Genomic DNA, 14569 nt, shown 5'->3' with positions numbered 1-14569 from the left:
CAAAAGAAGAACATGATGCCACTGCATCCTGTTAGAGTTGACTAACCTTTTAAAAAATAGGGCTTAGATTCATTGGCCCTATTAGTCCTACTACACGTGGCACACAAGCATGCTTCATCATTGTTGCCACATATTATATGTAACTAAATGGGCTGAAACAAGAGCTTCACAAAAAAAGCAGCTATTGTAGGAGACTGCTAAGTTTCTCTATGAGAACATGATTACCTACTTTGGATGTCTATTTGAGCTAGTGAGTGATCAAGGTATGCATTTTATCAATGATATTATCAGAAATCTCACACCGCAAGTCAACGCCATATTACCCACAGGCAACCACCTAAGAAAAGAGTACCAAAAAGGTTCTTATTTTGATATTAACAAATATTGTTGAGACTCGACGACGCACTGACTGGGAGTTTAAGCTTACATCAGCTTTATAGGCCTATCGCACATCATACAAAGTTGCAATCGGTTGCATGCCATTTAAGATGGTGTATGGAATTGAGACAGTAATGCCTTGGGAGTTCATGATCTCCAGATTAAGCGTACTTGTCATTGAAATGAATTGGCGGACTAGTTGTTTGTTTTGGAACAACTTACAAAACAAAGATAAATTGCAGTGCAAAATATGTTGATAGAAAAGGACCAAAGAAAGAAGTAGTTAATGTGTGATTAGCCGTGACGGATCAAGAAGATTAATGGACTGAATCGCGCAGGTCTGACGGCCGTTTTGCTACCCGTTTGATGCGATTTTGCCTCATTTAGCTTGGCTAAGCTTAGCCTAAGCTTAGCTTAGTCTTAAGTTTACAAGGAAGCAAAGTCTAAGCCACGAATTTCAACGCAAGGAAGTGAAGAACGCCGCCGGTTGCTGCATTTTCTACAGTCCTTCGTGGAGATGATGCCGTGAAGATAATGTCTATCAAGCAAATCCAATGATGCCTGGCAAATGTTGGAGCCTTTGGAGGTGCATGAAGGTTATAGAGCTTGGAGAAGAAGGTGGAAAAAACCAGTGAATTGATCTTCAACAATGTGAACAAAAACTTGAAGATTTTCTACCATTGGTGAGTGGCTATTACTATTGATGCAAGAATTGATGAATTTCTTGAAAGTTTGGAGCAAGAATTAGGGTTTATGACTTGAAAACCCTAATCAGTTATCATTGGCTAATCACTCATGAAATTAGTATTGCTTAATCATCATTAAAATCACTAATAATGTTATTATGCAAACTAATGATCCACATAAGCCATTGAGAAAACCCTAACTTTCAATTGAGGAAATTTGGCCAAATTGCGAGCAATGTTAATTACCATGGTTTCTCATAGGCTATTGGAAGGCCTGCATGCTTGAAGATCATTGGCATTAGAGGCATGATTGCTTTTGGGATGCTATGGACATATGTGGCATTCTATTGATGTGATTCAAGATTGCAATTGGCATTGTTATCATCACTTGGTGTTGTTGGATCATATGGGATGTGAAGAAGAACATAAAGCATGAGTACATGCTATTGTAATGGTCATATGATAAGCATGAGTGATGCTTAAAAGCATTTGTAAGTGATTCCATCCCTACATTTTGTAAGCGATTCCATTCCTACATTTTGGATTGTACACCACTCTCATACACATTGTATTCACTTTGATTCATAGAATCTAGCATGTGTGTGAGGGTGTGAAGACTTGGCCTCAACCTTTGCCTTGAGGCCTGAACTCGGTAAAGGGGTGGGAAGGCTTTGCCGGGAGATTGGCAAGCAAAAGCTCTTCATCGACACGGCCTACATCAACATTTCTACATTGACATCATTGAGTATTGCATGTGGGCAATGGGGCCTTTGTGGAAGTCGTTGGTCATTTGATTGGCACTAGATCATGAGTGAACAGTGGGCAATTGCTTTTGTATTTCCGTTGAGATTTGGGCCAAATTACAGGGAAACTGACAAAATTTTTGTGAAATTTCTACACTCAGTTGGGCAAAGAAGTGCAATTCAGTCCCAACTCGCTCAAGATCTCTCAAGGGCCTTTCAAATTCTTAAAAGGGTGTCTTAAGGTGGTTCCAACTAGCTATCAAGTGGTGGATTCAAACACCATCTCAGGGTACAAAGTGGACAGTTCTGTCAGGCTCAAAACCCTAATTCAATAAAAAAATGGTGTGGACTGAATTGAAGGTGTTTGCATAGCTTGAGAACACTATTAAAGATCTTCCCAATGAGCCAATAAGTTTTCAATTCCATGACCGTATGGATAGTCAACTCTCATAGTTGACTTTCAGCAAAAAGTCAAAACAGAGAGGTATTGGGTGCTCAAAGTGGTGATCCAGGGTGATAGAAGTGTTCTTCTCATTGAGACGGACATGGCAAGCCTTTAATATTTTAATTCCAACATTGGTAGCACCAAAAATCCTCATTTGGGACCATGGGTGAACGTGAACAAGAAGGAATGCCTTTACATAACATGATTGGTCACATGGTGAATGGGGGCATGTCAGGGCACACAAGTGGAAGTACACAAGTTTCTTTGAAGCACATTACTTTGGATATGCTAAAGGTTACTATCACCGAAGCTATGAAGGGTGCACAAAGGGATATTTGCTTCCAAAACAGTGAGCTTTTGAGGCAAAACAGTGAGCATATGCGGCAAAGCAATGTTCTCATGGAGTAAATGTCCAATGCTATGAATGATGGCTTCAAGAAGCTTGGTGATGGGGTAAATGAAGTGCAAAGGTGCATGAAAAAGATTGATGCTTCCCTTGATAGGACAAGAGGCTGGTCACAACCACAAAAGTTACTTCCAAATCTATCATCTTGTGGGCTTAGTAGGCATGGAAATGTTGAAATTAAGGTGGAAACTTCTAATGGGTACACTCAAAGTATGAAGACAGCACTTCAAGAGAACCCAAAAGATGTTTCTCATGTTGATTCACAATTGTGAAAGCCCTATGGAAAGGAAGAAAAGCATAGGCAAGATTTGATATAGTCCAAACAAAAGGAAATAGCCATAATTTTCAATGAAGATAACAAAGATAGATATGCACGGTTATATGATGAGGTCATACATTCCAAGTTACCAAAGTCCTTGACAAAGGATGAATTTGTGGATCGTATGATTTCTACTTCTATTGGAAGCCTATGGTTCAAGCATGGTGAATCATTTGTAGAAGCTTTGTTCTCTTTTGATGGGGAAGGAGTCACTTGTATATAGCTCAAGGAATGGATTCGCAATTGGGATGCCTATTTTTGTGCATTTCCATGCAATGAAGGTGACAAAGTGAAGCAAGTGATGCAAATTTGGAGGCAAAGCTAGACAATGGTGGTTGCAAGCTATGCCTGAGTACAAATGGGATTGGGCAAATTTAGCCTATGAAGTGGTACAAAAATTTGTGGCTACTCAAGAGCAATGGAGCTTTAGGGAAAAATGCATGCCATTATTACATGTGGATTCATTGCCTAAGTATACCGAGGAATGTTGGTACCTTTCCTTCTTTGAGCCAAACATTGAGGAGACGGAGATCATAGGTGGATTTATGCAAAAATTAGGCAAGGAGTTCATGCAAGTGGTCCAATGCATCATGAATATTGACAATGACATTGCTCTTAATGAGATCATGTTGTTAGTGGAGCTCTTCTACAAGCCTACCCCATCTATATATGGGCTTTCTACTAGGAGTTCACTTCAGTCAACATCTCTTATTGGAAGCCGCTGGTATAGGGATAATTCAAGTGATGAAGGAGATGCTAATGATTTGTGTCAAGTGGCTTCAATGCATGTATGGACGGCTGAAAATGAACCAATGAACAGCCATGAAGATGCAAGTGTTGATGGGAAAGATGAAGAGCAAATGCATGGATCTCTTCTTGGAGAGAATTGAATGGATAAAGATGAATGCAATGAAACTGAGGGAGACAAATCTTATGAAGATCTTCATGCTGTTGCATTGCATGAGGGATTTGTGGTTGTTGCTAACCACAAATCCCCCAAGAAGATGTGGCATACGATGTGGATTCACAAAATGATGGTGTGAATGAAAGTAATAATGTAGTTGATGGTGATCCTTCTGATGACATTTATGAGGAAAATGCTTTGGGTAATGATGATGATGATGCTTTGGTTTATGGAAGTAATTCATGGGTAGACTTTGATGTGGCGGATCATTGGTTGGTGATGACACTTCCAATCATGATGTTTCATACCCATTTAATCCCAGTATACATGGAAAGATGCTTAATGTGGATTCATTTCCATATGATCCAGGTGGACAGCATGCATTGCCACTTGAAGCGGAGGGATTTCCATATGACCCAGGTGGACAACATGCATTGCCACTTGAAGCGGATGGATTTCCATTTGACCCGGGTGAATACTATGCATTGCCACTTGAAGCGGATGTGGATGCATTGCCATTGGAAGCGGAAGGGTTTCCTTTTAAATCGGGCATCTTTGGAAGTCAACCTTATTGATGGGTACTTGGTGTGGGTCACCTATTGCCTTATGCTTGAGTCTTCATGGAATAAGTACAGGTGTATGGTGCCTTTGGACAACTATATTCATGGAATGGGATGATGATATGAAGGATGCCATTTCTGTAAATTTATTGTATGGAGACAACCATGGTCATTGGTGTACTTCACCACTCATCAATCAACACTCAACAAGACTCCGTGGGCTTATGGATATCATAGAGAGCAGTCCATATATACATCAAATAAGTGGACGGCTCTATGTGGAGTTCTTTTGTGTGAGGCACTTTTGGAGATGCAACAAATGTACTTTCGCATTCATGAGGGAAGTTAAGAAGATTCCAAACAGCCCATACATCGCCCTATACATGGTTTCAAGGACGAAACCTTTGGGTGGGGATGGTTTGTAATGAAAGGGGCTTGGAATTAGACTCAAAGAGAGACCATGGGCATAGGTATGGCCGAGCAAGTATGGAGACCCAACATTAATGAGTGTGAAATGGTGGGCAAGTATAAGGTATTCCTTTGTAATTTAAGCAAGAACGAGCATAATTAGTTAATATTATGAGATATTATGAAAGATTAATAAAATGTTGAATAACAGAGAGAAATTATGGTATAATTGATTGAATACACACTATGTATTCCAAATTAAACATGATTAAGAGTTAATTTAAGAAATTTTACTAATTTTGATTGATTTTCAATTAACAAAGGAAGTATAGTTTACTAATTGTGATTGATTTCCAATTAACAAAGGAAGTGTAGTTTACTAATTTTGTCTAATTTTCAATTAACAAAGGAAGTGTAGGTTGTAATGATGATTTTTAAAATTTTATTTGAATAAAAGTAACAATATGATTAGAAAATTATATTTTTAATTCTTGATAATTTTGTTATATCTTTAATTTGCTAATTAAAGATACTCTATTTTACAATAATAATTTCAAGAAAAATACCAAATCAACAAGATAAGTGGTAAGGAGTGGGTCAAAGATAAGTTTTAGTGTGTTATTCCATTTAGAAAATTTGAAGCATTATTTATGAAGATTTACTCTGATATTTTAATGCTTTTGTGATATTTTTGTAAACTTAAAATAAGAAAAATAAATAGAAAATGGGGGTTTTTTCATTTGTAAACTTGAGAAAATATTTTATCATTAAAATGTAGAATGATAATGTGGAAGTGCCAAAAAAAAAAGTTTTAAAATAAAAATTATTAATCTTTCTTTGCCTTTAGCATTATATTAGAAAACTAATAACTCAACAAAGAAACAAAATTTGAGGATGGTTTAAAAACAAACTAGTGTTTATTTCTTATGAGGAATGTATATGAAAAAGGGTTTAATGCAATATTAAGTTAAAAGTATACTTTGTTTGTAAAATGATCTTGATCAAGAAATTAGTGAAGGGTCACTAAACTAAAGATATAAAAAGAATATAGGGATACTTCAAATAGAGAAATGTTTATTTTAATTTATTATTTCAACCTTAAAAGTTTTGGTTTGAATGGAGTTGATTCAATGTTAGTTGCTTTGTTAAATGATCAAAATTAATAAATATTAAAGGGGTGATAATTGCATATTTATTGGAAATTTATGTTTAGTTTAAAAATTAAAGTATTAGTTCTATTGAGAAGAATGTGTGAGTGAAGTGTAAGCATTAAATGATATATTTTTCATTTATGTGCTTTGTAAAATGAATGTTATGCAACATTATCCTAAAAATAAATAGAAGAGTCTATTAAATATATGTGTGGAGAGTAATTGAATTAAAGGCAATGTTTTGGACTACAAACAAGTGTAATATTTTGGAATGACTAGACTATAATTAACAAGTAATTAAACCATCAACCTAATGCTTAGGATTATAGTATTTGTAGGTCACTCTGTAAAACTTTCTGGAGACTATAATGCTTAGCTCGCTATATTTAGGATTATAGTATTCGTAGGGCACTCTGTAAAACTTTCTGGAGTCAAACAAACTTTTTCCTCCTTCTTGAGAGTTGTTGCCTCCTAGGACACAATTATGTTTCATCTTGCATAGTTCTAAAGTTAAAGATTATTGTTCTTCTTAAGGTTCATATAGTCACCATAATATTTTCTCTAAGAAGGTGATTAGTGGCTTAATTTCATCCTCATCAAAGGCACTGCCTCCTAGGAAAGATTCATTACACATCCCCTACATAATGTTACATAAATTGAACAAACAAAATTCAGAATACAAACATTTACTGCTCACACCTTTCAATGCAACAAAATACATAAAAACCAAAATAGAATAATTATGTATGTAAATGAAAACCTTATCTTCTTTTTCTACTCACACACCCCATCATAACACCATGTTCATAAGGGCACATAAAAATAACTCTTCTCAAGCATGTAGAGTTACCAAACGAGGTAATGAAAGGTATCCATGGCTTCTCTTTGGTAACAGAGCCAAAGATGTTATCACCCACCCAACCTAGGCTAGAAACAATCTTTGCAACTACCATAGTGAACTTTGTTAAGACATCGAGCTCAACTAGTGCTGCGGCGGCGGACATAGTTGATAGCTTCCACACTTATGCCACTAAAATGGTTGATGAGACTATAGTTGATATGGCACCAATGGTGGATGACAGGCTATGTGATAGCCACATTTGGATTACTAGAGTATAGTATAGTTAGAGCACGAGTTCATATAGCTGGGTTCACACACTGTCCCGACCATTGTATGCTATGGTAGGAGAGTACTTTCCCTTATAGTATGTATTTTTATCTCTTTATGTAAATGGTTCTCGAGAAGAGAAGAAGATAAAAGAAAATTCAACCATCTATCTCTCTCGTGTCTTTCTCTCTCTCTTGTGTGTTGTGTGTGTGTGTGTGTCTGTGTGTGTGTGTGTGTGTGTGTAAGAAACTCAAGCTTTCTCGTGTGACAGACTCCATGATTGTGCATATACAGGATCCACAAACGCCTAAGGAGACTTGGGACACCTTAATGAAGATATGCAACAGTGTCAGCCCTCCATTGGAGTTCGAGAAAACTTTTCTGGTTTTCAAGAACTGATTACTCTTCTCATCCGTGAGAAGATGAATATTGGGAGAGGTTCATCCTCTAGAACTGATTACTCTTCTCATCCGTGAGAAGAGTAATCAGTTCTGGTTTTCAAGAACTGATTACTCTTCTCATCCGTGAGAAGATGAATATTAGGAGAGGTTCATCCTCTAGAAATTCGAATAACGAGGCCATCTACTCTTAAATATACAAGTAGAGGCAGAGAGATATCATTATCTAGAGACCAAGGTGAAGGACGATCTGGAGATGTTTGATATGTGGATTCTTACACCTCTAACCACATGACTACTCATGGTAAGTGGTTTAGAGAAAATGAAAAAAGCAGGTTATGTAAAAACGGGTGATGATAGTGGACACCCCATTGCACATGTGGGTAAAGTACCAGATGTACTTCATGTTCCAAATATTAACCTAGCTTCTATTGGACAGATGGTTAAGCAGGGTCTGGAAGTAGGTTCAATCCTCAAGAGTGTTTTGTGGAAGTAGGTTCAATCCTCAAGAGTGTTTTGTGGAAGACTTTAAAATCAATGCTGTAGCTCGCTTGGTAACGGTAACAGAAGTGGTACGATCTTTATTTTAGATGTGAACATGCCTGAGGTGAAGGAAGCCATGTTTGCACACACATAGAATAGGTGTCATTACAGATATTAACATATGGCACAAGCGCATTGGTCATGTGACTATACTATGGCTGAAGAATATGTAGGTCCTAAATATTGTTGCAAGTTTGCCAAAGTTTAAGGTTGATGGTATGCATAAATTATGTGAAGCATGCTAGCTTGCAAGTAGGCTAAACATGCTTTCTCGCATGAAAAGCACGTGCAAGGCCACTAGAGGTTATACATTTGGATATATGGGGACTAACCAAGCTTGAAACTATTGCAGGTTGCAAGTAGTAGTGTTACATTCATTGATGATCAATCAGCCGCTCATTTCCTTTTCTTGACACCTCGCTCGACACCGCCTCCTCTTCCTCCAACCCTCCACCGCCTACCACCCCAACCCGTCAACCTTCCTTCACCCACCCCCTAGAAGAGGGCGAAATCCCTCCCCAACCCCCACAAGAGCACAAAGAAGAGGATCCCCCCATCAATCCCCTAAAATGGCGCATCCCCTAGATTGCACCACAAATTTGAGCAAGCAATACGCATCCTCCTAGGCAGACAGCTTTAATAGGCGCCACACACCATCATAACACATCGCATGGACATTCATGTCCTTTGGCTCTACCTCGACGCCGCCAAGCACGACGCATGGAACCGCCACCATCCGCACAGACAATGCGATGGCTACATTAAGCCCCACTCCGATGCTCGACCCCTCACGTTCGATCTTATGGACGAGCAACCGGTTTCACAACAACTCTTCCTACTAAATTCACATATTTGGGATGTGTACTGCCCCCTGCAACCTCCACATCAACCCGGCTTACCTCCCCATCCGTCGTCGTTGGGCCTGGGACATGTTCCACACTGAACAAAAAAAGAACCCCAAGCTCCAATTCAACTTTCCATGGTTTCTCCCTCCTACGTCCTGGAACACATGCACAGAGGAAAGCATGCTCGCCCACATGTATGCTTTCATCTCGCCAAATATAATCAGGTGATGCTCGCCCACATGTATGTTTTCATCTCGCCAAATATAATCAAGTGTCGGATCTCACCATTGTTGCTACCATCTGCTTCTTCAATCTCATCATCGCTCTTTTGGCTACTACAAGCGCATCCAGTGGATGCCCACCTGGTGTCTCCAAACCTTTGAAGACATGATGTGGAGACCACATTCTAGACGAGCTACAAAACCTTCCATCAATCCCCAAGTATCCCAAATTGAAGTACGATTTTGTCCACATACTCCCTCTGCTACCGTTGAGTCTTCTTGCCAATTCCAAGGACGGACTTGAATTAGGGAGGGGGTATGTTAACCACAATGGTTAACATTATTTTAAAGTGTGGTTACGCTTCATGTAACTCATTTTTATGTGAATTGTATGCTACAAGGTAATTGGGATGACCGAACTTGTGTAATGTTGGCCATGAGCATAAGCCTAGGTGTACATAGAGCTAGAAGAACCACTTTTGGGCCCCCAATTATCAAATGGGTAGCCAGCCATTGTAAAAAGAGAGCTCATGTATATAAGTGACTTATGAAATATGAAAAAAATATAAAATCCCATTATCACAATTGAGTCTTGGTCTCTCTCCCTCTTACTCTCTTGTGGCTATGGTGGTGAGATTGTGAGTATGCATGCTTGCTTGCTTGATTATATGTATGTGCGTGTAGGTGATGATCTCTTTGCTTACCTCCTCTCCTTCTTCTTCTTGCTCTCTCACTCTCTCTTCCACTCTTAAACACATGAAGGTATTAAGGAGGAGTTGAGCTCTCCATAGCTCCTTCTCTCATTGCTCACTACCAAGCTTGAGAAAAGCTCCACTTGGGTGAAACAACTAGTGGTGGAGTGAGCCCCTAGTTGCTTCATATCGAGGAGTTAACCCTCATTAGGGTTAGCTAAGTGCATGTTCTCGAACCGATCCTTGCAGTATCTCTTTTCTCTTCTCTTCTTCCTCTCTCATGCAAGGAAGTATGCTCATTACGTGAACAAGGATCTAGGTGAGCTGCAGCATTTCTTGGGTATAGAGGTGGTGAAATCACCTCATGGAATTTTGTTGTGAAAACGATAGTATGACTTGGACATGTTATCCAAGTACGGTATGACAGGCTTAAATCTATTTTAGTGCCATTGGAGTAGAACACAAAGCTTTTTGTGGATACAGGTGAGCTTTTGAAGGATCCCACTATGTACATGCGCATAGTAGGTAGCCTGATCTACATGACCATTACTAGACCAGATTTGAGCTGTGATGTTGGACTTGTGAGTCAGTTTATGCACACCCCCACTAGAAGCCACACTTGGATGTGGCTAAACAGATTCTCAAGTATATAAAGTCCATAGTTAATTATGGACTTTTCAATGAGACTTGCATACAAATATAGCTACATGGATACATAGATGCTGATTGGGCTAGTAGTGTCACAAACACGAGATCTACTAGCGATTTTATGTTTTCTTTTAGGAGTATTGTGAGTTGGAGGAGTACGAAATAGTTGACAGTTACCTTGTTGAGTACAGAGGTAAGAGTATAGGAACACTATTATGGCAATTTATGAGGTAGCTTAGTTTCAGAATCTAGTTGGTGATATAGGTGAGCTTGTGGGTAGGACTATTGTTATTTATTTTGACGACATAAGTAGCATACAATTGACCCAGTATACCATGCTAGGATAAATCACATTGAGATACATTATCACTTTGTGAGATAAGGTTCTAGCAGGTGATGTAAATCTTATATGTATCAGCACAGAGGGTAGCTAATATCTTCACGAAAGCACCTAGAGTACAGTATCTAGAGTTGAGCTCGAGGGGAGTGTTTAGATATCGAGCTCAACTAGTGCTACGAACATTGATGACCCGCTTAGGTGATAGCTTCCACACTTATGATACTGGCATGGCTGGTGAGATTATGGCTGATAGCTTCCGCACTTATGTCACTAGCATGGTTGGTGAGATTATGGTTGATATGCCTCCAGTGGACAATAAGCTATGTGATATGGATGAGGGAGACTCCATGGATAGTTCCCTTGAGAAAAAGGATTTTTAGGAACAATTGGCCAGTGTTGATGAAATATATCCTCATAGCTCATTGGTGTCTACTGTCTTGAATGTGTTTGTTGGACTCGTATCAAGGTTTCACTTCTACCATCAGACTCGTGATGAAAGACAATCCAAATGCCTTGAAGTTTGAAGAGTTGATTTCTGTGCTCTTCAAGAAGAGCAATCCACGCAAAACAGATCCGTCATGCGTACAAGAGATCAGACTTTTATTGCCAGCAAAGAGACAAAGGTAAACCCTTTCCTCATGATAAGTCATCGGATAAGCTTACAAACAAGAAAGACGACAAGCCAAAGAAAAATGGCAAATGCAACTATTGCAAAAAACCTGGTCATTACATTAATGAGTGTAGAAAATGGAGAGAAAAAAAGACTCGTATATGGTGGTTACTAATGCATCAACATCCAATGTAGAAAACAAAGAATCTACAAACTATGCACATGATGATCAAGCTTCCATTGTGCAATGCAATTCTAACCCTTCACATAAGGATGTATACATGGCTGTTACATACGCACGTCTGGTATTTTGACAGTGATGCTAGTAAGCACATTACTTCTCATTGCAGTTTGTTCTCATCACTTGAATCTGCTCCACAAGGAAACACTATAACATGTACAAACAACTCCTTATATCTTGTAAAAGGAGTTGGTAAAGTTGTTCTCATTGCTGCAACAAATGGTGAAACAATCACACTTTCAGATGTATTATATATACCAGGAAACCAGAAGCACTTGTCTTAGTGGTTCAGTTTGAGGCACTTCTATGTGTTTTGCAGATATCTTATGCATTCCCTATTATTGGAGAGGCCATAGGCACAAAGAAACGCACGTTACATCCACCTCCCATCTGAATCTAAAATGACTCCTATGCATGATAACACAACTCTGCACCTTGTCCTACAACTCAACAACCCTAATGGTGCATAATGCATTCCTTGTTATGGGAGAGGACATGGGCAGCAAAGAAATGCATGTTCCATCTTCCTCACATCTGACTTGGAAATGACTCCTATGCATGATAACAAAACCATGCATGTTGCTCAAAACAGTCCTACAACTCGCCCTAATAGTGCATAACACTTTTGAGATCCACTTAGCATCATGGTGCTTCTCAAGTTCCTCTGTAAACTATGCCTGATAGCTCCTCTCTATCCAAGGTCTCGGTAGGGCCACACTACGATAAAGATCAATAATACGCTTGCAAGAGCAACTCTTTGCCTAGAGTCAAAAGCATAACAAGCTCTCCAAACACGCATGTCTTTTTTATTGTTTTAATATACGAGATGAAAAGATCATTCCAATGTGCCTTTGCAAATATCTAGTTCTATTAATTAAGTTAAGACCAAAGTATATTCTTGTAGTGCTGCATAAAATGGTTACAGATGCTTTAATAAAACTCTGCAAAAACCAATTTATAGGAGATTAATCTAGCTACAGCGGTGCTCAGCACCCTCATTGTCAAAGACTGATGAGCCATATCTACAACTGTTACCCTTCTCATAAAATATCCATCCAATTTCCAAATTGTAAAGGAAAACATAGACAAACATAACTAAAAACCGACTTAATTATAGTAATTTTAGATATTTTAGAAGACGTAAAATGCCGTTTGCTTTTCTTCTGAACCCTCCCTCCCTCCATTGTTATTCAGAAAAAGGAAGATCCGTACGTGTACTCCAAGTCCACAGAAGTGCTGTTGTTTCCGAGCTGAAAAGCCACCATCGATGGAACCTGGTTTGCTTCCTGTGACTGGAAAGATGAAGAATGCATCAAATCGATTGTTTGCTTTGCATCCTCTGAGCCCCTTATTTCATGACCCTGACCCTGCAATGTAGCTAAACATAGGTGGTTTTCAAATCCTCCCAATCCATTCAAACCATGAATGAAGGTGCCTTCACACTGATCCATCGCACCCGAAGGAGGAGCACTGCTTGAACACAGGAGGTTTTGCGAGTTCGAGGCTATGGAGAAAAGCTTGTCAGTCGTGAAGTCAATATGATGCAGTTGCCTTCCGTGCAGCAACTGCTGCGGAACCATGTCTTCGCTCATAAGCTGATCAATTGTTATGCTTGTCCGACCGGACAAGTCTCGTGATGGAAGATTTGAAGCATGAGATTCCCGTGTCGGCAGTGACAGAAGAGAGAGAGCACGCCCAGAGTCTGTGACTCTCGTTACTACCTGAGTAACTGGGGTGGTTTCAAGGGCTGAGAATCCTCCTGCTCCTGATGATGATGCCAAAGTAAGATTGCTTCCTACAGGAGCTGTATATCCTGATAGATATTGATGGGTGCTTTGGCTGCATATATCATTTGGCATCATTCCCTTTGGACTCTGAAGGAGCAGAAGTGGAAGTTTGTCATTAGCATGAAGTGAGAAGCCCTTTGAGTACAACTGTTTGTCTATTCCTGGAGTTTGCATGGTACGGTCGTATGTTGGCTGGTCTGTTCTCAGCATGTGAGGCCAAGCTCTCATGGAGCTCAAGTCAGCTGAATCTTGCCATAGTGAGGGCATGCCGTGATACCTTGGTTGGTGCAGGAGAGGCCAGTCTGCAACAGGACAAAACAAGAACAAAGCTTATTTATTTGTATGTGTGTGTGCCCACTGCCCATGTGCATGGTGGTGGTTTCCCCTTTTCTGGGTTGCATGTGTGCGTGCATGCATCCATGTTCAAGTTTAGTTCAGTTAGTTCAACAGGCTCTCATGTCCAGGCATCAAGAACATTCTATTGCCCACATTTTGGAAGAGAATATACACTTTTAAAAATCAAATCTGCAGACGGTCAAAATTAAATCCCAGTACAGAAGCAAATGCTCTAGCATAGCTACAGACCTATCCTCTTTCAGCATATACATGTCAACTTTAAGATCACCATATCATGTTCCAAAGACATGTTGCTCAATCCAGTATTATTATATGAACAAACCTACCGTTCAAGTGATTAAAATTATCTGCAACATACAACCAACAATCCAACATGCAACAACTTTAAATCAGAATATGCAATTAAAACACAGAATTAAGAAGTCATACAATGGTATATCCACAAACATACTCCTCTCTCCACTGAGGGCGGTAGCGAGAATAAGGACACAAAGATTATATCAGAGATAAATGGGTGGGCACTAAGGATACAGTTGCTATTACAAAAAAACATTCATCAAGGTCATAGGAAATCGGATTCACGCAAAGTAACCACCACTCAAAAATCGGGTTGCTCCTAGGAGCAAACCCTGTTCCATCCGGAACCGTCTGCCCAATATGATTATCATAAAGAATGTGTATGCAACCTTCTCTCCCGCCAAACAAAAGGATCCCAAAGTGTGGTGCTAGCACAGCAACAAAATCCTAGATGGCACCAAGAGAATTTTCTTTTTGAGATA

General features: G+C 39.4%; 1 protein-coding gene across 2 annotated transcripts in view; it reads right to left on the bottom strand.

The window, feature by feature from the left end:
* Positions 1–12575: 12575 nt before the first annotated feature.
* The window catches only part of LOC147617385 (uncharacterized), a 41213-nt gene continuing 39219 nt past the window's right edge, over positions 12576–14569 (bottom strand). For both annotated transcript variants that reach the window (XM_086775642.1, XM_086775643.1), the window contains exon 4: positions 12576–13735. In XM_086775642.1, the coding sequence (XP_086631768.1) occupies positions 12837–13735 (899 nt within the window). In that variant the 3' untranslated portion in view covers positions 12576–12836. The remainder of the gene's footprint in view (positions 13736–14569) is intronic.

The sequence above is a fragment of the Cibotium barometz genome, chromosome 36 (assembly GCF_041138505.1).
Source record: "Cibotium barometz isolate CiBa-2024 chromosome 36, ASM4113850v1, whole genome shotgun sequence".
In the NCBI taxonomy this organism is placed as follows: domain Eukaryota; kingdom Viridiplantae; phylum Streptophyta; class Polypodiopsida; order Cyatheales; family Cibotiaceae; genus Cibotium; species Cibotium barometz.
The sequence above is the reverse complement of the archived record's forward strand: the minus strand, read 5'-3'. Positions and strand labels throughout refer to the sequence as shown.